Source organism: Felis catus, chromosome B3 (genome assembly GCF_018350175.1).
Source record: "Felis catus isolate Fca126 chromosome B3, F.catus_Fca126_mat1.0, whole genome shotgun sequence".
Taxonomy (NCBI): Eukaryota; Metazoa; Chordata; class Mammalia; order Carnivora; family Felidae; genus Felis; species Felis catus.
In genome coordinates this window covers 85,780,446-85,806,019 of record NC_058373.1, presented here as the reverse complement: position 1 = coordinate 85,806,019, position 25,574 = coordinate 85,780,446, and the positions used below count along the sequence as shown (strand labels likewise).

Sequence of the window (25,574 nt, the reverse complement as noted above, 5' to 3'; positions counted from 1 at the left end):
GAGACCAGAGAAGAGGATATGTGACTACCCTGAAGCAAAAAGAGGCTTGGGGAACCAGGGATAAGACGAAGAATGAGGATAAGCTGGTATATGGTGAACCCGAGGGGAATGGAGGCCATGCAGGCTGCAGAGGGTATCTGGCCCACAATGTTTTAGGTATGTAGAAGTCACTTGACTCCTCTTACATGATTTAACTCCGGGTATATGTCGAACAAACGTATTACATAAGTAGAACTAAATGGGCATGGGAAAGCGTCGTTTATAGAAGCAGTCCAGAAGTAGAATCTCAAGAAATAAAGTTGGTTCCAAGCCTTCTTCTTGATCATATGCCTACCTCCATATCAAAGCATCTCAGTGTGTCCTTTCTCTGACCTCTCAACCTTTTAGAATTTTGTTTTGGAAACCTGGTTTGTTAGTTTTCCTTGGGGTCAGCACCTTTTATTGAGGTAAGGAATAAACAGAGCACACCAAAATGGAAAAATCTTACTGAGTTCCCAAGGAAATATATTAATATTTTCCTGCATTTCATACAATAATACTCAGCGATACAATTGACTCTTAGACTGTATTACCCACCCATGTAAATATTTAAAGAGAGGTATTTAAGGAGAGGGTGTGTGTGTGTGTGTGTGTGTAGGTATATATATACATGTGTATGAAATAATCAAGTGATAACTGTTATGCTTAAACCCTAACCCATTTTGACATTGCATGTGTTTTATAATTTGAACTAAGTGGGTAAGACATTTAAAATTATTTTACATTTCACAACACTTTAAGGAAGAGCTAGCTCGGGGAAAAAAGGAATTTTCATGGCTATTTTCTGAATGGCTACATTTAGATGCTGAGCTTTTAACAAGACTTTGATTTCATTCCAAAGCCCAGAGCCCTGCAAGGATAGGATCTTGGGAATACTCTACATTCCTTAAAGAATGCTTATCAATTAAACCATCTCTTTTTAGTTAGTGACCTTCTGTGGAGTGAGGAGCTAGCATTTCCCCCAAATTATCTCACATAAAGAGAAAACAAACACTGTAATAGATTCTTCTGATAGCTGTGAAGTGGAAACAATTGTATTTTTTAATTAAGCTTTAATAGCAGGTATTTTCATTTCAGGGCAAAACAGCATGATACATGACATCAGGGCAAACAATGGTTTTGTCAAAGTTTATAAACAAAACAGAAGAGAGCCAACATTAGAGAAGATAAAAGATAGACTGCAAGCTGACTTGACTCTGAGTTGACTTGGTCCCACTGAAACTAACAATAACTAAAATGCAAATTTCTTCATAAAAAAAAGATAAAAGGCAGTTTGTTCTCACTCAGGCTGCCTCCTTGTTCAGTTACTAGGAGGCAACTACCGATTTCAGCTCCCCACATTATTTTCATGATGACCATTGCCAGCTGCGGGGCAGGCAGCGCTGAGCCACTGTTATTTGCCTTGCAGTTGCTTCCAGGTGCTTAACCAGTGTGCCTCTGTGCCGCCTTTGTAATTTGCTTCTGAGACCTTAGTTCTTTGCGTATGACGTCTGTAGGGAGGAGAAAGAAAACATTTATTAAACACCGAAGATGTGGCAGGCCTGGTGTACATACAAAATGAATATGACACAGCACAGTCCTTTCATTTAAGAGGCTTTGCAGGACTCTTCCCAGAGAACGTCAGAGTTTGGTGCCCATCTCTGCTAAATCCGCCAAAGATTGAACCCAGGCCATCTGACACGAGAGTCCATACTTGTAATTGTTGTACCCAACTTCTTCAAAGGTATGGATAGGTGAGCCTTTGAGTTTTTTCTTCTTTGGAAGATATCCACATTTCCTCAGCTCCTCGGCAAGTGACATGAGTTTTGGTCCTCCCTATGGTCTGCGTCCCCCACTATAGATGCATCAAATTTGTCAATGTCAGTGTCAAAACTGAACATAATACTACAGTTGTCAGAGGATCAGTTCAGAGCACAGTAGTCTCAACCCTTCCTGTGATCTGAACACATGTTGTTTTTTGGGGTTTTTTTTTATTTTTCATTTAAATTCAAGGTAGTTAGGGGCGCCTGGGTGGCTCAGTTGGTTAAGTGTCTGACTTTGGCTCAGGTCGTGATCTCATGGTTTGTGAATTTGAGCCCCATGTTGGGCTCTGTGCTGACAGCTCAGAGCCTGGAGCCTGCTTCAGATTCTGTGTCTCCCTTTTGTCTATTTGCCACTCTCCTGCCGGCACTCTGTCTCTCTCTCTCTCTCAAAAATAAACATTTAAAAAAAATAAATTGAAGCTCGTTAACATACAGTGTAGTCTTGGTTTCAGGAGTAGAACCCAGTGATTCATCTCTTACATATGACACCCAGTGCTCATCCCAAGAAGTGCCCTCCTTAATACCCCTCAGCCCTTTAGCCCCTCCAGCAACCCTCAGTTTGTTCCCTGTATTTAAGAGCCCTTATGGTTTGCCTCCCTCTCTGTTTTTCCTCTTATTTTGCCTTCCCTTCCCCTATCTTCATCTGTTGTGTTTCTTATATTCCACATATGAGTGAAATCATATGAAAGCTGTCTTTCTCTGACTGACTTATTTTGCCTAGCATAATACACTCTAGTTCTATCCACGTTGTTGCAAATGGGAAGATTTCATTCTTTTTCATCACCGAGTAGTGATGTGTGTGTGTGTGCGTGCACACGTGTGGGTGTGTACCACATCTTCTTAATGCAGCCAAAGATTGTACAGAAATAAATTCTTGAGAAATTTTTGTTGGGGTGGAAGGGATAGAGAATGGGTGTTTTACATCAAGATGTTAATATGTATAAAACTATGGTCAGTTAAAATCCCCAGAGTATGTGAACTGCAGTCAAGTCTCCCCTTGAACATGTACAGTTTGTATTCACTATGCTTAAATGTAATCCTGTGGGTTCAGTCCAGTGCTTGTGATGATAAATTTTAATATTGAGGGCCTCATCTGTCATTCTAGCTTCCCCTCCCAACCTGTGTAATCAGCAGATCCAAGAGCAGACCTTTCACATCTTGACCCAGGTTCATCCAGCCCCTCATCAGGCTGTCTTATGGACACATCTTTCACAGCTGAGGGATCTCCAGCTGTACTTTTCATCTCTCCTCCCTCCATTCAGTATCTTATTAATCAGGATAACATGGAAGACTTATTCAAGTAACTTTCTAAAATCAAAGTGTACAGGATGATTCAAAAGGAAATTAACTTTCAAAAATGTATTACTAGACCAGGTTGTCTGGAGTTTCTTCATGTGAGAATCCACATGAAATTCCTGTTTGTATCACCTTTTTTGGCAGCCTTGAGGAGATGAAAGATGGCGTCACAACTACCCCTTTAACGATTGATGGTGGTGTGCAACAAAGGGGATAAAATGAATTAAAGTATAGAATGTGTGTTGTTAGCACAGACTGACCATTGTAAAATTATGGAAGTAACTGAGGGAGCCCATTAAAATTGGTTTTGACCACATGTTTGTATATAATCTAACTACTAATAGATTTATTAAAATGTTCCATTCTTTTTGAATCACGCTGCTATGGTCCTAACATTCTCCTCATCAATTTATTCACTTACTAGCGGGAAGAGAAAGCAGAGTAAAAGTTCTATCAAGAAGTAATTTGTGGGGCACCTGGGTGGCTCAGTTGGTTGAGTGTCTGACTTCGGCTCAGGTCATGATCTCGTGCTTCGTGAGTTCGAGCCTGCGTTCAGATCCTCTGTCCCCCTCTCTCTCTGCCCCTCCTCCACCTGTGCACTCACTCGCTCTCTCTCTCTCTAAAAAATAATTACTAAAAAAAACCCAGCAATTTGTGATACCCTGAAAATCATGTGACTCTTTGTAGGACCACTATATTGTCTTTAATTGTCTTAAAGCAATTTACAGCAACCTCTTTCAGTCACTTCTCAACTATAATTTTAATTTTTCAAATGGCAAACCTATTTTAGCAACTTTTGACAAGGAACAGTAAATCCAATCTAGCATCAGCCAAGGCCCATCCTGAATGGAGAATGTTTCTCTAAGTGTGTTTATTAAAGACTATCTAAGGTAGTAGCCAGGGTGTACTGAATTCAAGTTAGGTCAAAGCTAGTCAGAGAGGATCTCCGATGCAGTGTGATGACAGGACGAATTAGAGAATGAGTGAACTGTGGGGAGCAAAGGAAATTTAATTTGGGTTGTCATGAGGTCGTAGGAAGATTCTAAGACTAGACTTTAAGGTATATATTCATGCTGTTCGCCCATTGCTACACTCTGTTAAGCCTTGCCTTATGGGTAGCAGCAGGCTTCCTGGCCAGTCTCCCTCACCACCCCTAGTCCTCACTAGCTAACAGATCTTGCTTCCCCCATCTTCCTTACCCCCTCCTTCTGGCATGTCTCTGTGTGGAATGTCTTCTTAAAGATGCCAGACCCTAATCACAAAGGCCTGTGAGATGGGCAAAGGTTCTGTTTATCAAGCTAGCAGCCAGCTGGCCAGTCACAAAGCAAAGCATCAAAGCCCATGCCAGGGAAGGTAAAAAGAGAGGCACATGCTTCTTTTGATCAAGACATTTTGCCTCTCTGCATATTAACTTCTTAAGTGCCATTGCCTTAAATTACTAATACTGTCCTTAGCTGTGGATATAATGTTTGGATTAGATGGTTAAGTTAGTCACAAATATGTAGTATGTTGATTGTTAACTATTTTGAGTCATATGATCTCATTTCCAATGACGTGGTAACTTTTGTTGAATTCTTAAAGGTTATGGAACATCATGACCACCGATGTTTTGGGATCACTTATTAGTGTTTCTTGTTAAGCTGTGGAGAGTCTATAAATAACATGTCCTGTCAGGGAAACTCATTGATCTTCCAAAAGAGGGACTGGAAAACACATCTCTTCAGCTCTGCACTGACACCAAATTGCAGTGTTATGGAAATTGCCAGAGTTCTACTAAGAGACCTGATATCAATTCCCAATTCTGGTACTTACTCGTTAGCCATGTCTCTCTGGCAAGTTATACCTTTCCTCTGTCTCAGTTGTCTCATTTGAGAAGTGAAATGTTAACATCAGTCTTAAAATGTTTGCAGGGGAATTAAATCATCTTTTTTAAACTATGAATATTGGATTTTGTATTGCTATCACAAATAAGGTCAATGCATGTAATACACATTAACATTTCAGGCTACTTAGCTCCAGTTTAAAGTACCATATTTTATAAGAAAAATTGGAACATACTTAGGAGAAAAGAATAAAACTCATCTGTAGATGGGGAAATAATGTATACTACTTACAAATAAATATTTCAAAGGAACTGTGTTTTTAAGCATGAGGAAGAAAAGGTTATTTCAATAACAGTTTTTAAATCATGATGAATTACATCAAGAATGGTGACAGTTGATTACCCTTGCAATTGAGCAAAAAATTGGAGTAAAATAGTTTAGGCTTATGCGTGAGGAATGTGGGTTAGGAACACAGGAAGTTTCCTGATTGATGACAGTTGGAACAAATTATAGAAGTAAGTTGGAAATTTTTAATAAGATAGATTTTTCGTCAACATTAATGTCCATTTACATAATTAAGGTATGATCCATCCTAAATATTTTACTTGGGCTAAGTGACATATTTTTCCCTCAAGTTTTTTTTTTTTAATTTTCATTATATTATGATAAAAACACTTAACGTGAGATCTACCCTCAACATATTTTTAAGTGCACAATACATTATTGTCCACTATGGGTATGATGTTGTAAAGCAGATCTCTAGAGCTTATTCATCTTGCTTAACTGAACTTGATTAGTGACTCCCCATTTCCCTGCCCCCAAGCCCTGGCAACCACCATTCCATTCTTTGATTCTACTAATTTGACTATTTTAGGTACCTCATATAAGTGGAATCATGAAGTAATTGTCTTTTCTGTGACTGACTCACTTAACATAGTGTCTTCAACTTTCATCCATGTTGTCACATATCGCAGTTTCCTTCATTTTAATTTTTTTTTCAACGTTAATTTATTTTTGGGACAGAGAGAGACAGAGTATGAACGGGGGAGGGGCAGAGAGAGAGGGAGACACAGAATCAGAAACAGGCTCCAGGCTCTGGGCCATCAGCCCAGAGCCTGACGCGGGGCTCGAACTCACGGAGTGCGAGATCGTGACCTGGCTGAAGTCGGACGCTTAACCGACTGCGCCACCCAGGCGCCCCAATTTTAAAGGCAAATAGTATTTCATTGTATAAATATGCCACATTTTCTTTATCTGTTCTGTCAATGGATATTTAGGTTGTTTCCATATCTTGGTTATTGTGAATAGTATGGCAATGAACATAAGAGTGCTAATATCTCTTTGAGGTCCTCATTTCAATTCTTTTGGATAAATACCCAGAAGTGGGATTGCTAGATCATATCATAGTTCTATTGTTAATTTTGGAGGAACTCTATACTGTTTTCCAGAGTGGCTACACCATTTAAAACCCCCCACCAACAGTATATGAGGATTCCAATTTCTCCCCATCCTTGCTAACACGTACTTTTATTTTTTTGAAAATAATCATCCTGACAGATGTGAAGTGATATCTTGTGGTTTTGATCTACATTTCCCAGATAATTAGTGACTGAGCATTTCTTTATATACCTATTGGCCATATGTATGTCTTCTTTGAAAGAATGTCTATGCAAGTCCTTTGCCCATTTTAAAATCAGGCTATTAGCTTTCTTGGTACTGAGTTATAAAAGTTCCTTATATAGTTTATATTTTATATATCAACCCCTTTATAGATACATGATTTGCAAATATTTTCTCCCATCCCGTAGGTTGCCTTTTTATTCTTTTGTTTCCTTTGCTGTTCAGAAGCTTTTTAGTTTGACATAATCACACTTGTCTGTCCTTACTTTTGTTGTCTGTGCTTTTGGTGTCAAATCATTGCTAACACAGGGGCGCCTGGGTGGCGCAGTCGGCTAAGCGTCCGACTTCAGCCAGGTCACGATCTCGCCGTCCATGAGTTCGAGCCCTGCGTCGGGCTCTGGGCTGATGGCTCAGAGCCTGGAGCCTGTTTCCGATTCTGTGTCTCCCTCTCTCTCTGCCCCTCCCCCGTTCATGCTCTGTCTCTCTCTGTCCCAAAAATAAATAAACGTTGAAAAAAAAAAATCATTGCTAACATCAATGTCATGAAGCTTTACTCATATGTTTTCTTCTAGGAGTTGTATGGTTTCAGGTCCCATATTTAAGTCTTTAATTTGTGTGTGGGGGGGGGCATAATATGTAGTTTCAATTTCATTCATTTGCATGTGGATTTCCAGTTTTACCAGCACCATTTGTCGAAGACTGCTCTTTCCCCATTGTGTATTCTTGACACTCTTGTTGAAGATTAGCTGGTCATATATGCTTGGATTTATTTCTGGTCTCTCTGGTCTGTCCCACTGGACTATATGTCTGTATGCCTGTGCCATAATGTTTTGTACTATACCTTTATGATGTGCTTTGAAATTAGGAATTATAATGCCTCCAGCTTTGTTCTTCTTTCTTAGGATGGACTTGGGTATACTCAGTTGTAGAATTTTTTCCTATTTCTATGAAAACTGCCATTGGAGTTTTATAGAGATTGCATTGAATCTTTAGATCACTTTCGGTATTGTGGAAACTTTAACAATATTAAGTATTCTAACCCATGAACATGAAATGTCTTCATTTGTGTTGCCTTTAATTTTTTTGACGTTTTATAGTTTTCAGTATTTAAGACTTTCACCTCCTTAGTTGAGCTTATTCCTAAGTATTTTATTCATTTTATCCCATTGAAATGGGAATGTTTTCCTAATTTCTTTTTAGATAGTTTGTTTGTAGTGTATAGAAACATGAGTGATTTCTGTATGTTGATTTTGTATCCTGCAACTTTACTGAATTTGTTTATTCTAATTTTCTTATGGAATCTTTAGGTGTTTCCCTATATATAAGTCCATGTTGTTTGTAACAGGGACAGGTTTACTTTTGATTTGGATGTTTTTTGTTTATTTTTCTTGCCTAATTTCTCTGATTAGGACTTCAGTACTATGTTGAATAGAAGTGATGAGAGCAGGCATCTTTGCCTTGTTACTAATCTTAGAGGAAAAGCTTTCAGTTTTTCAACAGTAAAGTGTGATATTAGCTGTGGGCTTTACATGTATGGAGTTTATTATGTTGAGGGATTTGCCTTATGTTCCTTACCTTCTGAGGGTGTTGATCATGAAAGCAGGTTGAATTTTGTCAAATGTGTTTTCTGCATCGATTGAGAAGATCATGTTATTTTTTTATCCTTTATTCTGTTAATGTGCTGTATCACATTAATTGATTTTGGTGTGTTGAAAAATCTTAGCATCCCAGAGATAAATACTTTATCACAGTGTATGATCCTTTTAATGTGCTGTTGAATTCAATTTGCTAGTATTTTATTGAGGATTTTTAAATCTGTATTTATCAGGAATCTCGGCCTGTAGCTTTTTAATTTTTTTCCTTGTGGTATCTTTAGCTTTGATATAAGGGTTACGCTAGTATCACAAAATGAATTGGAAGTGTTCTTTATTTTTTGATTTTTTGAAAGAATTTGAGAAGCATTGGTATTAATTCTTTATAAGTTTGGTAGAAACAATGTGAAACCATCTGGTCCTGGGCTTTCCTTTGTCTTCAGGTTCTTGATTGCTGATTAAATCTCCATACTAGTTATAGGTCTGTTTATACTTTCTATTTCTTCATGATTTAGTCTTGGAAGTTGTTTCTAGGAATATGTCTACTACTTCTAGGTTGTCCAGTTTCTTGGCATATAATCATTCATAGTAGTCTTTTATCCTTTTTAGTTCTGTGATGTCCGTTATAATGTCTCTTTTTTCATTTCTGATTTTGATTCTTATTTATTTATATTAATATGAAGTTTACAGTCAAATTGGTTTCCATACAACACCCAGTACTCATCCCAACATGTGCCCTCCTCAATGCCCATCACCCACTTTCCCCTCCCTCCCACCCTCTATCAGCCCTCAGTTTATTCTCAGTCTTTAAGAGTCTCTTATGGTTTGCCTCCCTCCCTCTCTTTTTTTTCCCCTTCCCCTCCCCCATGGTCTTCTGTCAAGTTTCTCAGATCCACATAAGAGTGAAAACATATGGTATCTGTCTTTCTCTGTATGATTTATTTCACTTAGCATACTCTCCAGTTCCATCCACGTTGCTACAAAAGGCTATATTTTATTCTTGCTCATTACCAAGTAGTATTCCATTGTATATAAAAACCACAACTTCTTTATCCATTCATCAGTTGATGGACATTTAGGCTCTTTCCATAATTTGGCTATTGTTGAAAGTGCTGCTATAAACATTGGGGACAAGTGCCCCATGCATCAGCACTCCTGTATCCCTTGAGTAAATTCCTAGCAGTGCTATTGCTAGGTCATAGGGTAGACCTATTTTTAATTTTTTGAAGAACCTCCACACTGTTTTCCAGAGCGGCTGCACCAGTTTGCATTCCCACGAACAGTGCAAGAGAGGTCCTGTTTCTCCACATCCTCTCCAACATCTATAGTCTCCTAATTTGTTCATTTTAGCCACTCTGACTGGCATGAGGTGATATCTCAGTGTGGTTTTGATTTGTATTTCCCTTATGAGGAGAGACAATGAGCATCTTTTCATGTGCCTGTTGGCCATCTGGATGTCTTCTTTAGAGAAGTGTCTATTTGTGTCTTCTGCCTATTTCTTCACTGGATTATTTTTCGGGTATGGAGTTTGGTGAGCTCTTTATAGATTTTGGATACTAGCCCTTTGTCTGATATGTCATTTGCAAATATCTTTTCCCATTCTGTCAGTGGCCTTTTAGTTTTGTTGATTGTTTCCTTTGCAGTGCAGAAGCTTTTTATCTTCATGAAGTCCCAATAGTTCATTTTTGCTTTTAATTCCCTTGCCTTTGGGGATGTGTCAAGTAAGAAATTGCTGCGGCTGAGGTCAGAGAGGTTTTTTTCCTGCTTTCTCCTCTAGGGCTTTGATGGTTTCCTGTCTCACATTCATGTCCCTCATCCATTTTGAGTTTATTTTTGTGAATGGTGTAAGAAAGCGGTCTAGTTTCATTCTTCTGCATGTTGCTGTCCAGTTCTCCCAGCACCGTTTGTTAAAGAGACTGTCTTTTTTCCATTGGATGCTCTTTCCTTCTTTGTCAAAGATTAGTTGGCCATACTTTTGTGGGTCCAATTCTGGAGTCTCTATTCCATTTGTCTGTGTGTCTGTTTTTGTGCCAATACCATGCTGTCTTGATGATTACAGCTTTGTAGTAGAGGCTAAAGTCTGGGATTGTGATGTCTCCCACTTTGGTCTTCTTCTTCTTCAACATTACTTTGGCTATTCAGGGTCTTTTGTGGTTCCATACAAATTTTAGGATTGCTTGTTCTAGCTTCGAGAAGAATGCTGGTACAATTTTGATTGGGATTGCACTGAATGTGTAGATTGCTTTGGGTAGTATTGATATTTTAACAATATTTATTCTTCCAATCCATGAGCATGGAATGTTTTTTCATTTCTTTGTATCTTCTTCAATTTCCTTCATAAGCTTTCTATAGTTTTCAGCATACAGATCTTTTACATCTTTTGGTTAGGTTTATTCCTAGGTATTTTATGCTTCTTGGTGCAATTGTGAATGGGATCAGTTTCTTTCTTTGTCTTTCTGTTGCTTCATTATTAGTGTATAAGAATGTAACTGATTTCTATACATTGATTTCGTATCCTGTGACTTTGCTGAATTCATGTATCAGTTCTAGCAGACTTTTGGTGGAGTCTGTCGGGATTTCCATGTATAATATCATGTCATCTGAAAAAAGTGAAAGCTTGACTTCATCTTTGCCAGTTTTGATGCCTTTGATTTCCTTTTGTTGTCTGATTGCTGATGCTAGCACTTCCAACACTATGTTCAACAACAGCGGTGAGAGTGGACATCCCTGTTGTGCTCCTGATCTCAGGGGGAAAGCTCTCAGTTTTTCCCCTTTGAGGATGATATTAGCTGTGGGCTTTTCATAAATGGCTTTTATGATGTTTAAGTATGTTCCTTCTATCCCTAATTTCTTGAGGGTTTTTATTAAGAAAGGATGCTGAATTTTGTCAAATGCTTTTTCTGCATAGATTGACAGGATCAGATGGTTCCTATCTTTTCTTTTATTAATGTGATCTATCACATTGATTGATTTCTGAACATTGAACCAGCCCTGCAGCCCAGGAATGAATCCCACTTGATCCTGGTGAATAATTCTTTTTGTATGCTGTTGAATTCAATTTGCTAGTATCTTGTTGAGAATTTTTGCATTCATATTCATCAGAGATATTGGCCTATAGTTCCCTTCTTTTGCTGGGTTTCTGTCTGGTTTGGGAATCAAAGTAATGCTGGCTTCATAGAATGAGTCTGGAAGTTTTCCTTCCCTTTCTATTTTTTGGAATAGCTTGAGAAGGATAGGTATTATCTCTGCTTTAAATGTCTGGTAGAATTCCCCAGGGAAGCCATCTGGTCCTGGACTCTTATTTGTTGGGATATTTTTGATAACTGACTCAATTTCTTTGCTGGTTATGGGTCTGTTCAAATTTTCTGTTTCTTCCTGTTTGAGTTTTGGAAGTGTGTGGGTGCTTAGGAATTTGTCCATGTCTTCCAGGTTGTCCAGTTTGTTGGCATATAATTTTTCATAGTATTCCCTGATAATTGCTTGTATTTCTGAGAGATTGGTTATAATAATTCCAGTTTCATTCATGATTTTATCTATTTGGGTCATCTCCCTTTTCTTCTTGAGAAGCCTGGCTAGAGGTTTATCAATTTTGTTTATTTTTCTCAAAAAAACAACTCTTCGTTTCATTGATCTGCTCTACAGGTTTTTTAGATTCTATATTGTTTATTTCTGTCCTGATCTTTATTATTTCTCTTCTTCTGCTGGGGTAGGGGTATCTTTGCTGTTCTGCTTCTATTTCCTTTAGGTGTGCTGTTAGATTTTGTATTTGGGATTTTTCTTGTTTCTTGAGATAGGCCTGGATTGCAATGTATTTTCCTTTCAGGACTGCCTTTGCTGCATCCCAAAACATTTGGATTGTTATGTTTTCATTTTCATTTGTTTCCATGTATTGTTTAATTTCTTCTCTAATTGTCTGGTTGGCCCATTCATTCTTTAGTAGAGTGTTCTTTAACTTCCATGCTTTTGGACGTTTTCCAGACTTTTTCCTGTGGTTGATTTCAAGTTTCATAGCATTGTGGTCTGAAAGTGTGCATGGTATGATCTCAATTCTTTTATACTTATGAAGGGCTGCTTTGTGACCCAGTATGTGATCTATCTTGGAGAATGTTCCATGTGCACTTGAGAAGAAAGTATATTCTGTTGCTTTGGGATGCAGAGTTCTAAATATATGTGTCAAGTCCATCTGATCCAATGTATCATTTGTGGCCCTTGTTTCTTTATTGATTATGTCTAGATGATCTATCCATTGTTGTAAGTGGAGTATTAAAGTCCCCTGCAATTACCACATTCTTATCAATAAGGCTGCTTATGTCTGTGATTAATTGTTTTATATATTTGGGGACTCCCGTATTCGGTGCGTAGACATTTGTAATTGTTAGCTCTTCTTGATGGATAGATCCTGTAATTATTATATAATGCCCTTCTTCGTCTCTTGTTACAACTTTTAATTTAAAGTCTAGTTTGTCTGATACAAGTATGGCTACTCCAGCTGTCTTTGGACTTCCAGTAGCATGATAGATAGTTCTCCATCCCCTCACTTTCAATCTGAAGGTGTCCTCAGGTCTAAAATGAGTCTCTTGTAGACAGCAAATAGATGGGTCTTGTTTTTTTATCCATTCTGATACCCTGTGTCTTTTGGTTGGAGCATTTAGTCCATTTACATTCAGTGTTATTATTGAAAGATACGGGTTTAGAGTCACTGTGATGTCTGTAGGTTTCATGCTTGTAGTGATGTCTCTGGTACTTTGTGGTCCTTGTAACATTTTACTCACAAAATCCCCCTTAGCCTCTCTTGTAGGGATGATTTAGTGGTGATGAATTCCTTCAGTTTGTGATTGTTTGGGAAAACCTTTACCTCTCCTTCTATTCTGAATGACAGAGTTGCTGGATAAGGGATTCTGGGCTGCATATTTTTTCTGTTCATCACATTGAAGATTTCCTGCCATTCCTTTCTGGCCTGCCAAGTTTCAGTAGATGGGTCTGCTACTACCATCATGTGTCTATCTTTGTAAGTTAGGGCCTGTTTATCCCTAGGTGCTTTCAGAATTCTCTCTTTATCCTTGTATTTTTCCAGTTTCACTATGATATGTTGTGCAGAAGATCGATTCAAGTTACATCTGAAGGGAGTTCTCTGTGCCTCTTGGATTTCAATGCCTGTTTCCTTCCCCAGATCAGGGAAGTTCTCAGCTATGATTTGTTCAAGTACACCTTCAGCCCCTTTCTCTCTCTCTTCTTCTTCTGGAATTCCTATGGAATTCCTATGATACGGATATTGTTCTGTTTGATTGTTTCACTTATTTCTCTAATTCTCCGCTCGTACTCCTGGATTTTTTTATCTCTCTTTTTCTCAGCTTCCTCTTTTTCCATAATTTTATCTTCTAATTCACCTATTCTCTCCTCTGCCTCTTCAATACGTGCTATGGCCGCCTCCAATTTATTTTGCACCTCATTTATAGTACTTTTTTAGTTCCTCATGACTATTTTTTAGTCCCTTGATGTCTGTAGCAATAGATTCTCTGCTATCCTCAATGCTTTTTTGAAGCCCAGCAATTAATTTTATGACTATTATTCTAAATTCTTGTTCTATTATATTGCGTAAATCAGTTTTGATCAATTCGTTAGCTGTCGCTGCTTCCTGGAGTTTCTTTTGAGGAGAATTCTTCCGTTTGGTCATTTTGGGTAGTCCCTGAGGTAGTCCAAACTGCAGGGCACTTCCCCTGTGCTGTCCGGAGAAACTTGGGTTGGTGGGCGGGGCCACAGTCAGACCCGATGGTTGCCCCCAGGCCACCACTGGGGCCACAGTCAGACTGGTGTGTACCTTATCTTCCCCTCTCCCAGGAGCAGGACTCACTATGGCGTGGCGTGGCCCCTGTCTGGGCTGCTTGCACACTGCCAGCCTTGTGGTACTGCTTCAATGGGATCTGGCCAAGGGCATATTAGATGGGGTAGATCAACAAGGTGCACAGGGGTGGGAGAGGCAAGCTTAGCTAGCTTTGCCATCAGTGGCCCCTTGCAGGAGGGGCCCTGCAGCACTGGGAGGGAGGCAGGCCCATCGGAGGGATGGACCCAGAGAAGCACAGCGTTGGGCATTTGCGCGGTGTAAGCAAGTTCAGTGATGGGAACTGGTTCCCTTTGGAATTTCAGCTAGGGGATGGGAGAGAGAAATGGCGCTTGCCAGCGCCTTTGTTCCCCCACCAAGCTCTGTCCTTCTGGGGCTCAACAACTCTCCCTCCAGGTGTCCTCTTGCCCTCCCTGCAATCCGTGAGCAGAGCTGTTGACTTAAAATGCCAGATGTTAAGTCCCGCTAGCTGTCAGAACTCATGCAGTCCATCCCCTCCTCTTTTGCAAGCCAGAATTCGGGGGCTCTGCCTTGCCGGGCAGGCTGCCCCTCCACCACCTGGCTCCCTCCCGCCAGTCCGTGTAGCACTTACTGCCTCTCTGCCCTTCCTACCCTCTTCTGTGGGCTTCTTGGCTTGGCTTGGCTCCGGAGTGTCCGTTCTGCTAGTCTTCTGGTGGTTTTCTGGGTTATTTAGGCAGATGTGGGTGGAATCTAAGCAATCAGCAGGATGAGGTGAGCCCAGTGTCCTTCTACGCTGCCATCTTCTCAGAACATCAATTCTTCTCATTTTAACTTTATTAGTCTTGCTGAGGGTTTGCCACTTTTATCTTTTAAAAAAATGAACTCAATTTCATTTTTTTTTCTTTTTTTTCTAGTCTCTATTTATCCCTGCTCTAATCTTTATTATTACTTTCCTTCTGCTAATTTTGGACTGAATTTTTTCCTCTTTTTTCTAGCTCCTTGAGCTATAAAATTAGGTTGTTTGTTTGAGATCTTTTTTTAATGTTTATTTATTTTGATTGAGAGAGAGACAGAGACAGAACATGAGTGGGTTAGGGGCAGAGAGAGACAGACAGAATCTGAAGCAGCTCCAGGCTCTGAGCTGTCAGCACAGAGCCCAAAGTGGGGTTCGAACTCACAAACCATGATATTAGGACCCGAGCCAAAGTTGGAAGCTCAACCGACTGAGCCACCCAGCACCCCTAGATTTTCTCTTTTAATGTAGATGTTTATCACTATGGAGTTACCTCTGAGTATTCTTTTACTACATCCCATAAGTTTTGTCTTTTCCTTTTATCTATATTGTCTTTTCATTTATATTTGTCTCAAGTTATTTTCTACTTTCTTTTTTGACCCGTTGGTTGTCCGATAGTATGTTGTTTCCTCAGGGTGAAGCAGGCAGCTGCCATCTTTGTCTGCTCTGTACTGAGAAAGGGGAGGACTATGAAACCTCCATTTCAGTTCTCCCCCAGGTAGCTAAACCTGTCAGAACTCCACAACTTGCCAGAAAGATGCCAGTTTTGGGGGCCTCCCCAGAGAAGTTGGGATGTTGGACACAGAGATCAAGAAGTGACTAAGTTTTTAAGAGGCAGAGAAGCTAGGTACTTTCTCACAGGACTTTGAGAGTGAAAGCCCAAGAGTAACCTCCTTCTCCCTACAGAATATTTCCCCTGCACTTTGTTCACATCCCCACTTTCTTATCACATTGTACTGTAATACTTGATAATTAATGCCTTCCCACCCCCTTTCTGGATCATTTACCTTCACACTCACCTCTAGCACCCAGTGTAGGACCAGGTATATATAGACATCCAGTAAATGTTTGCTGGATGAATAAACAAAAAATGAATGATGGATAGAAACAATATGATATAATGGTGAAGAATATATGGTTGAGAATCAGAAGAACATGAGTTCAAATCCAGGCTCTACCTCTTGTAAGCAGTGTGATCTTGGACAACTGATTTAACTCTCTCAGTCTTGTGTCCTTATCTGTAAAATGGTGTTACATAGCTAATCCACAGGGTTCTTGTGTTTTGTATATATTTTTTGAATATAAGATGGTATCTTGGGGGCACCTGTGTGGCTCAATCAGTTGAGTGTGTCCAACTCTTGCTCTTGTTTCAGGTCTTGATCTCAGGGTGATGAGTTCAAGCCCCATGTTGGGCTCTATGCTGGGCATGGAGCCTACCTAAAAAAAAAAAAAAAAAAAAAAAGATGGTGTCTAGCAATAAGTAACTATTAATTAATAGTACCATTATTTCTCATGAAAGTTATGAAAAATAATACAAGTATTATATGACATATGTTTCTATTTTTGCTATTAATTTGTGATGTGTTATCATTATTGACAGAAATGCTTGAGTGATTCACTGATGGCCAGTACAGAATGACCTATTCAGATTATGTAACAGGTATCACTCATACCCAAAACCTCACAGTGGGCATTCTTGCTTTGGACTGAGTTGGGAGTAGGAAAGGTGGAAAGAGTTAATAGCATTGCCTTTAGCTCTGCAACCTTAAATAAAGCCCTGTTTCCACCAAAGAAAGCTTTACAGTCCTCCCCAGCACATCCAGAGCTTCTAGGAGCATCTCTTACCCAACCCAAGGATACAGAGAGATGAACCGTAAACTTCCAGTTGACCAGTGGTTCTCAGACTTTAGTGTCTGGCAGAGCAATTGGGAGGACTCGTTTAAACAGATTGCTGAGCTCCGTCGCCATCAGTAGGCCTGGGATAGGACCCCAATTTTTATTTCTAAGAAGTTCCCATGTAGTATTGATGATAATGGTTCAAGCACCATACTCTGAGAACCACTGAGTTCATAGAAATGGTTACGAGTAACCTGAGTCCAGGGCAGGAATGTGTGTAGAAATCTTTCCACTAAGGTGAATTGCCTGATAACCCCTGTGAAGATGAGGGCTTTCTTTTTTCAGCCCCAGTGTTTTCAACCCTGACCTCCCTCTTCTTACTTTATAAATTTATTGGTAGAGGAAATAGTTTCATGAAGTTTTTCTAAGCTTTTATGAGCCTGACAAAATCTATAGACACTCTTTCCAGAAAAACCCATCTACACATACACAGAAGCATTGCTTATAATTTCAAGTGGTGCTGGGACACCTCTCCCACCAGCCTAGCCACTGACTCTAAAGAGTATCAGTAGGAAAAATATGCCCTAGGGGCATCTGGGTGGCTCAGTCACTTAGGCATCCAACTTCAACTCAGGTCATGATCTTGCAGTTTGTGTGTTTGAGCCCCATGTGGGCCTCTGTGCTGACAGCTCAGAGCCTGGAGCCTGCTCTGGATTCTGTGTTTCCCTCTCATTCTGTCTCTGTCTCTCTCTCTCTGTCTCTCTGTCTCTCTGTCTCTCTCTCTCAAAAATAAACAAACATTAAAAAAAAAAAGAAAAAGACAGGGTGCCTTTGTGGCTTAGCCAGTTAAGCATCCGGCTTTGGCTCAGGTCATGATCTCAACAGTTCGTGAGTTCAAGGCCCATGTCGGGCTCTGTGCTGACAGCACAGAGCCTGGAGCCTGCTTTGAATTCTGTGTTTCCGTCTGTCTCAGCTCCTCCCCTGCTTACCCTCTGTCTGTCTGTCTGTCTGTCTGTCTCTCTCTCTCTCTCTCTCAAAAATGAATAAACATTAAAAATTTAAAAAAAGAAAAATTATGACCTAACACAAAGCCTTGGTTCATATGGATGTAACAAAAATTCCCTTCTTATAATTAATCTTTCAGTTACCTCATTTTTAAAACAGGAATAATAATAATAGTTCTTACATCAAAGTTTTTGTGAAGATTAACTGATATAATACATGAAAGGGCATAGTTTAAAAACCGAAAACACTGAATATTACCCTTTTCTCTCTGTAGTCTTGCTACAATAATCTTCATTCTTCAGGCAAGTGGGTGCCTCTCCCTACTAAGAAAAGATCAGGAAGTCTAAGAAAAAAGAGCCTAGGAGTAATGTTTCAAGACCTTACTCTATGCCCATCACATTCTTCTGCTAAGATCTGGTCACAGGCTGCCGTATCATGGTTCTCCCTGTGACCCACTGAGCAATGGGATCTAGCAAGCCCAGGCTTAGCTCTGTTACATGAGAGTCTCAATTTATTTGCCCTGAAATACTTTTCTTTATAAATGCCCAATGCCCTGTCATGTCCCCATGTAAAGTTCTAGTAGAGGTTTGTTTCTAGGATAGAACATGCTGAATCTTGAGAAGTAATGATTAAGGGCTAGACCTGATTCTCACTGCTTCTACAAAAATAACTGAACAAGTACCTCGATAGGCCAATCGGCAGACATTTGTTTAGTGCCTACTGTGTACACTGTGTAATAGGTGACCCAAAGAGAAGTAACACATGTCTCTAGGCGGTGCCAACTCACAAGCCAGCAGGGACGAGAGATACGTGCAAAAATAAGCCAGACGCAAAGTGAGCCTTAGCAAGGGCAATGATTGTGGTTCGTACAGGAGTTCAAGAGTACAGAAGAGGGAGAAATCAGTTTTGACAGGGATCCATTAAAGTGTCTTGGGCAAGGTGGGAATCAAGCTGAACTCTAAGGGGGAATGTGACCACGTTAGGTGACTGTAATGGAGAAGGACATTATGGGCTGTGTAAGTCATTTGAAGAAAAGAGTTAGAAAAGTGCTCGGTTTAACTTTGCACGATTATGATTTACCCAGGGTGACTATAGTATGGGAGTGGGGTGGAGGTGCAGAACTTGAGGCTGGAGAGAGAAGTTGGAAGCATATGGTAGGAAAGAAACCAAAGGCCAAGTGAGGAGCTTTGGCTTTACTCTCCGTTCAGTGGGGAAGGATTGAGGATCTTTGGGACCAGGAGCAGATCTGCTTTTCCAAATAAGAGAGCCTGGTGCCACTGTGAAGAATAGATGATAGAGAGCAAAAAGAAAACAAGACCCTGGTAAGGTAACAGGAACCTAAGCCACAGCAGTGGGAGTGGCCAGCAGGGGATGCAGGGGAGACGTATGTTGAGAGGCTGCATTTTGAGAATGGTCGATGACATGTAGCAAAAAAAAAAAAAAAAAAGAGGCAAGAGGCAAGCTGAGAGGGCTCTCCTTGGCACACCCAGTCCCAGGCGAGGTTGCTGCATAAAGCAGACCATGGGCTCCAAGGACGAAACTGGCAAAGGGCCCAGAGACCAGGTGGTGAGGAATACCTCTTGGCTGTCCCAAGAAGTCTTCTCCTTCCTTGAATGCCCAGAAGGGTAGCAACTGACCATCTGCTTTGCCCGTGTGGAATATCAAAATCACTGATTCCTGGACATGGGTCCTCAGCTTAGCAGCTTCAGAAGTCCTGGGGATCTTTTAAAATCATTTTCAGGCCCTTTCCCATGTGATTTTGATCCGGGAACCTGACATGGGGCCCAGGCATCCACGTTTTGCAATGCTCTCAGGTGATTCTGTTGCACATCTGTTGTGGGAAACCACTGTGGGACCTTACAACTAGTCTGGAAAGTGTATAGCAACCCTGGGCTCAACACGTACTTGTGCTAATGAATACTGTGATAGGCTGAAGACTTTCCGTTTTGGCCTCCAGCAGTGACTTTTACTTTAGCACAGTGACCTTCATCAAGTGCCGAACACCACCCCCGACCTCTAGTCCTCGGTGAACACATCAGGAGATGGGAGAGGCCGCGTGCTTGACAGGGTCTCCCAAACGTCCCAAAAGGGCAGTGTACGTACAAGCCATCATTTCCACCCTTGTCCTCAATTCAAAAAGGAGAGCTGGGCTGTGTCGCAGGGATACCGTAAGAGAATCTTATTACAGGATGTTTTGAGACTCTACAGAACAGGCTACATAATAATACTGTCCGTTTTCTTCCAGGCTTATCCAACATTCATAGCACTTTTATTGCTATTATTGTTTTTATTTTTCAGGAAAATAATACAGTACAAAGGTAAGGCAGGTGTTAAACTTGTCCCTCTACACACTGGGCTCTGTGTGATTTGGTGACTCGTGCAAGGTCAGACAAACCAAAGCCAGGCCCGAACACCCCATCCTTCTGAGCCCCGGTTCTGCTTCTGGGCCATGATGGAGAAGGGTAACATAAAGGCATTTTTCTCTCCTTGTAAAAGAGAAAAAAATGGGGGGAGGGGGAATTATTTAAACACACCTCACTCATACTGCAATCACTGCATTGTTTTTCCTGTTGAAACACCCTGTTGGTTTTTAAATCCCTTTAAACCTACCCGGCACCTGTATGGCCCAGATCCAAGAATTATTACCGAACCCTTCACTTTTTATATTTAGCCACATAGGGGCTTCTGTGATGGTATCTGGCTCTTGGTTCGGTTGAAAATTTCAGAGCTTCCAAGAGTTTTCTTCTTCCAGAGAAGCTAGAGGCATGCAGTGCTCAGACATGATTTTTTAAGTAAGTGGGGTATGTCTCTCCACTTATGTTCTCCTGGGTAAAACAGCATTACAGCACTACCCTGTACTGTTCCTGTGTGAAGATACTCCCGAAACACTGACCAAATGAGAGGGCAGGAGAAAGATGGGGGGGGGGTCTTCATGAGCTTCTGCATGGTTTGTGGGATGACCTCTCTTCAGGGCAAGAACTGAGGCTGAAAACATAATGAGAACTTCCCAGCAAATTCATTATAACAAAGCATAATGTGAGCTCACTGGGCACAAAAATAGGCTGAAGGAAAGTGACTCCCACATAAGACCTAATTAAATACTTTGATGTCAGAAAGCAGAGCAGGGAGGGTAGAAAATCAAATCCGACCAAAGTAGAGGACCTAAATTCAAATAGGAGAAATTTCTCTCTCCGTCTCCCTCCCTCCCTCCCTCCCTCCCTCCCTCCCTCCCTCCCTCCCTCTCTCTCTCTCTCTGTCTCTTCTCTTCTCTCTCCCCACCACCTTCTCTGTGCCTCTCTCTCTCCTTCTCTTCCTTTGCCACGAAGGAAGAATAAGACTCAGGAACAATAGGTTGTAAATTCTTCAGCCAATTAGTCCAGTGACTTACTACTGTTTATAATGCACAGAATGTCACAGGCTGTTTTGCAGCCTCCCCAAGTTGGTTTGTTAATAACAGGAAGCTAGCACTTCTCAGTACAGTGGATCAGCTACACGTGAAAATAAATGCAAAAAACCTGGAGGGGAATAGCAGCAGACCAAGAGTAGCCTTGATTTAATTTAACATTTGGGGGTCCACACACAAATGAGCATTTTAGTAGGCTTCATGGTGGAAGTTGCTGTCATTTGTAAAATATTCTGGCCAATTAGCTAATAGTGTGCTTGGATTTCTCCTGTTTTGATACAGTAATACTAAGTACATTGTGAAGCCCAATTATACAAATCATCCCCATATGCCATACCAGTCTTTCTTTATGAACTGTGTTTATAAATCCTGTGTGAGGAAATGTGTACTTCAGCAATTTAGACCATGTGTAAAAACATAGCCAATGGGATTGTCAAGAAAACAAGTTCCAGCCTAGGAAATCCTAATGTGTTCCGCTGGAATAACAGGAGGGTGCCGGGGAGTGCAATGCTCTGCTTAAATACATATTGCTTTATAGTGTTGAGCCAATTTAGGGGCTTCCGCTTCCCTTTCTGTTATTTTATTCTTCTTTTCTTTTAGGATCCAACCTTGGAGTTTTTGAGAAAATTTGGGATTGGTCTTCTCTCGGGCACAATAGCCTCAGTCATTAACATCCCTTTTGATGTTGCCAAAAGTAGGATTCAAGGGCCTCAGCCAGTTCCTGGAGAGATCAAGTACAGAACCTGTTTTAAAACAATGGCAACAGTCTACCAGGAAGAAGGGTAACATTCTTATTTTAATAAATGTGCAGGGTTCACGTATTATTAAAGCTATATTGTGCTTCCATTTTGATGAGAGCCACTAAACCCTCCGAAATTGTGTGTGTGTTGGAAAAGCTCTAATGAATGACAAACTTCGTGAGATAACACAGTAAGGAAGTGTTGGCAACGAGTTCTGACACCATCAAGAACCTCGGGCCACCACCCTACAATCCGCTGTATGTTTGAGAATGCGAAGATGAACCTTTTGCTTGTCAGTTTGCACAATATGCTCTAATACACCCTGCTAACGTGTGGGCAGGAGAGTGATGGTCTTCTAACTGTAAATCTAATCAAAATGTCACCTCGTTATATTCTCCTGGGAGAATTAAACACGAGAGTTCTGTGCAAGGGGTTTTCTTTCAAAAATGTGAAGTACAGGTTTTTTTCTGCTAGTGTTTTTGAGTCTTACATTTGTCTTCATACCTCTTCACCCAGATCTTATTCTCAAGTAAGCAAGTAATATTTTATTTCGATCGAAGCTATATCATATTTCCTTTTGTGCAGACTGAGTTTGTGGTCTTTTAAATTCGATTACAAAAGTCATTTTGTCCATGTACACAGCTGTCTTGAAAGTAAGACCTGTGTTCAGAGCAAAAGCCATCTCACTGATGAAAGTCATATTTCTGGTGGAGATGATCAGCACAGCTTGGGCATCAAAGAATTGATTAACTCTTTCCCTTTGTCCAATTTGCTGCAGAAGACGCATAGCCAGATATTTTTTGGTTTGCAATATGTGTGATTTCAAATAAATGTTCTTGTAGATGCTGCGTCAGCAGCCCCATAAAGCTGAGGTACAACCCCATTTTCTTTTCAGAGTTATGAATGTTGCTCTTTCTCTTCCTGTTGTAGGATTTTAGCTTTGTACAAAGGCCTGCTTCCCAAGATTATGAGGCTTGGACCAGGTAATGATGTTTTTATTACTTATATCCTCCCTTCTTTATTGTTCTGGTGTCGCTTTTTTTTTTATTTGTGTCTATCGGCAACACATTAAGTTTATCACGCTGTGAAAGATGGAAATCTTGAGGATATAAAGTTGTCTAGGAGTATTCAAGATATTAAAGGTATCCATTAGAAATGTTTTCTTAAAAAAAAAAAGTTTTCCACCTCTTTTTATAAGGTACTATTTAAGGCCTTGCTAGAGACTGATAGAAGCCAAAAAGCCCAGCTTAAGTCAATAGAAAAGGATCCACAGCCAGTTGAAGTTTGAGCACAGAGATGTACATACAGTGGCTTCTGGCTACAGGAAAGGATTCTCAGTGAGTGAGGGAGCAGCCCAGTAAAACTTTCCTGGTGCCCCAGGTTCATTCTTGTTCCTGCCTCAGCTTCATTTCAAAAACAGAAAAGAGGGATAACTTGCCTCCACAAATGGCAAGAACCACTTGGCTTCACAATCACCTGTGAGTTGTGAATACCGTCCAGGGAGCTGTGGCGCTGCGGCCTAGCACTCACCTTCTGGGCCTCTGTCAGCATGATGGTGGAGGCTCCTGGCTCAGGGCCTCACCTCAAGATGCCAGCCCACAAAATAAAGCCGGCTGCCATTCCCACAGGGAGAGTCAGCTGCCTCTATGTAAATAGATGAGAAAATAACTGCTGCAGACCCAACTGCCTGGGCAAATAGTCTTGGGTTATAAGCAACCTTCTGTGTAAGGACAGAGGTATGCACCAGCCCACATATTTTTTTAACCAGGCCACACTCACCTGCTTAGACATCCTAGTATTCTTTCCCAGAAGCTTCACCTGCTCCTCCCCTCTCTCCCTTTCCCATTCCTCCCTTTTAACACCAATGTCACACACAGGCATGTTGACCATCAAATCTCAGCCCAGTGAACCAGCATTTCTACCAATGTGAGGATAGAGAACAATGGTCTGTAAACTGAAGGCAGTGAACAGCTCACACTTTCACATATTTAAAAAAATTTTTTTTCTTTTAATGCTTATTTCTTTTTAAGGGAGAGACAGAGTGTGAGCTGGGGGAGGGGCAGAGAGAGAGGGAGACACAGAATCCAAAGCAGGCTCCAGGCTCCGAGCTGTCAGCACAGAGCCCAACACAGGGCTCGAACTCACCAACTGCGAGATCCTGACCTGAGCCGCAGTCGGACGCTTAACCGACTGAGCCAGCCAGGCACCCCCACACTGACACGTATTTAGAAAACACTTCCGCAATTCCCAATCCATCGATCCCAACCTGTCTAGTCATATAAGCATGGATTTTGCTCCACATTTGAGATTCGGACTTGCCTCCTGTTAGTCATTGGCCCGTGTGTAAAAACAAAGCCAATTGTAAAGAATCTTGGTGATTCTGTGCAACTCTGTCTGCACGTATGTGGTGTTTTCCCTTCACCGCACGGTAAAAACCTGCTGGTAGGCCTAGTATTAGAGAAAATCATAGGAATGACCCTAACCCAGCTTTCTCAGGAGGCGATGGGCCTAAAAGGGGTGGTGATCAGGGAGAGTTTAACCTAAAACAGTAATTGACTGGAACCTTAATCCCAAACTCTTAAATAATCTGACCCCAAGGTTTGTTAGAGGCTTGCAAATGTTTGGTTGGCTTTTCAAATGTTTCTGCATGAGGTGTCCTGAGTTGATATAATGTTAAATACGATGAAATGGGTTGCTGTGAATGTACTATCCAGGCTAAACACAACCGTGAATGACTGGAAATCTCGTTCAAGGACCAGGCCCCCACTCACATCTAAGTCCTCCAAACATGCAAGCCCTAGCAACTTGAAAGGAAAGGTAGAAAGGTGTGACATTTGACTTAAGGACAAGATTTTTTCAGAAAGAGTGAAAAATGAAAGAAAGGTAAATCTGCAACTTTTATCCTTCGTAGTAGGGAAGCATCTCACCTTTTTTATAACAGCCTCAGCAACTCTGTGTGGCTAACAACCAGTTACCTCCCATGAAAGGAGAATCGTGAAGTCTGTGGGTCAAACTCCAGACATCACTAGGCTGAAAACTAACCCAATTCTGCATGTTCTTGTCTTACACTGAGAACAGTTAAGAAGAGTAAACACAGCAATTACATAGGTATTAACAGCCCTGTGTTAGTGGGTCGTCTTTGTTTGCCAGAGTACCAAGAGGGCTGCAGCAGCTGAGAGGGGTCTAATAGAGTATCTTCATGGGTTAAAAATGAAAATTACAGGCAGGTAATTATCTTTGGTATAAGGTTACACAAACATGTGTGGCCTGTAGATTAAAAAAACACACACTCACACACAGATGGCAGTGTGTACAAAATAAGATCAAAATCAAGTTCTGGTTGTTTTCGTCAGAAGTCCATCTTCTATTCGTGCAGCCAAGTCTTCTTAAAGTTGTGCTCAGGGTATCTGTCCACATTTTCCACACAGACATGAGAGGATAAATTATATTCAAGAGCATGGGAGACGTGCCATTTACGGCATCAGACAGAACACAAAATCATCCATATGCAAATGCCTCTCCTGACTTCTTGGTATTCTGCAACCTGGGTGCTTAGTTTTCTGTATCCTATTCTTGTTGACATATTACATAGCAAGCCTCTTTGAAGCCAGTTATAGAACTCTTCTCCTTCAAGATGAATGGTGGTCTTATGGCACCCAAACCCCACTACCAAATTTTCAAGTGTGATACATTTATATGAGGCGGAGAAGAGGAAGAAAAACAAGAGGAGGATGAAAGCTAGCTATATTTTGTAATGCACATATTTTTAAATATTCAGAAGCTACTTTTCACATTGCAATCCAGTCTGAAGGCTAGAAGCGAAAG

The 25,574-nt window shown here is 40.8% G+C and overlaps 1 protein-coding gene across 6 annotated transcripts in view; it reads left to right on the top strand.

The window, feature by feature from the left end:
- SLC25A21 (solute carrier family 25 member 21) overlaps positions 1–25,574 on the top strand; it is a 492,785-nt gene that overhangs the window by 464,485 nt on the left and 2,726 nt on the right. For all 6 annotated transcript variants that reach the window (XM_045059821.1, XM_045059820.1, XM_019832945.3 and 3 more), the window contains 2 exons: positions 21,610–21,791; positions 22,680–22,732. In XM_045059821.1, the coding sequence (XP_044915756.1) occupies positions 21,610–21,791; positions 22,680–22,732 (235 nt within the window). The remainder of the gene's footprint in view (positions 1–21,609; positions 21,792–22,679; positions 22,733–25,574) is intronic.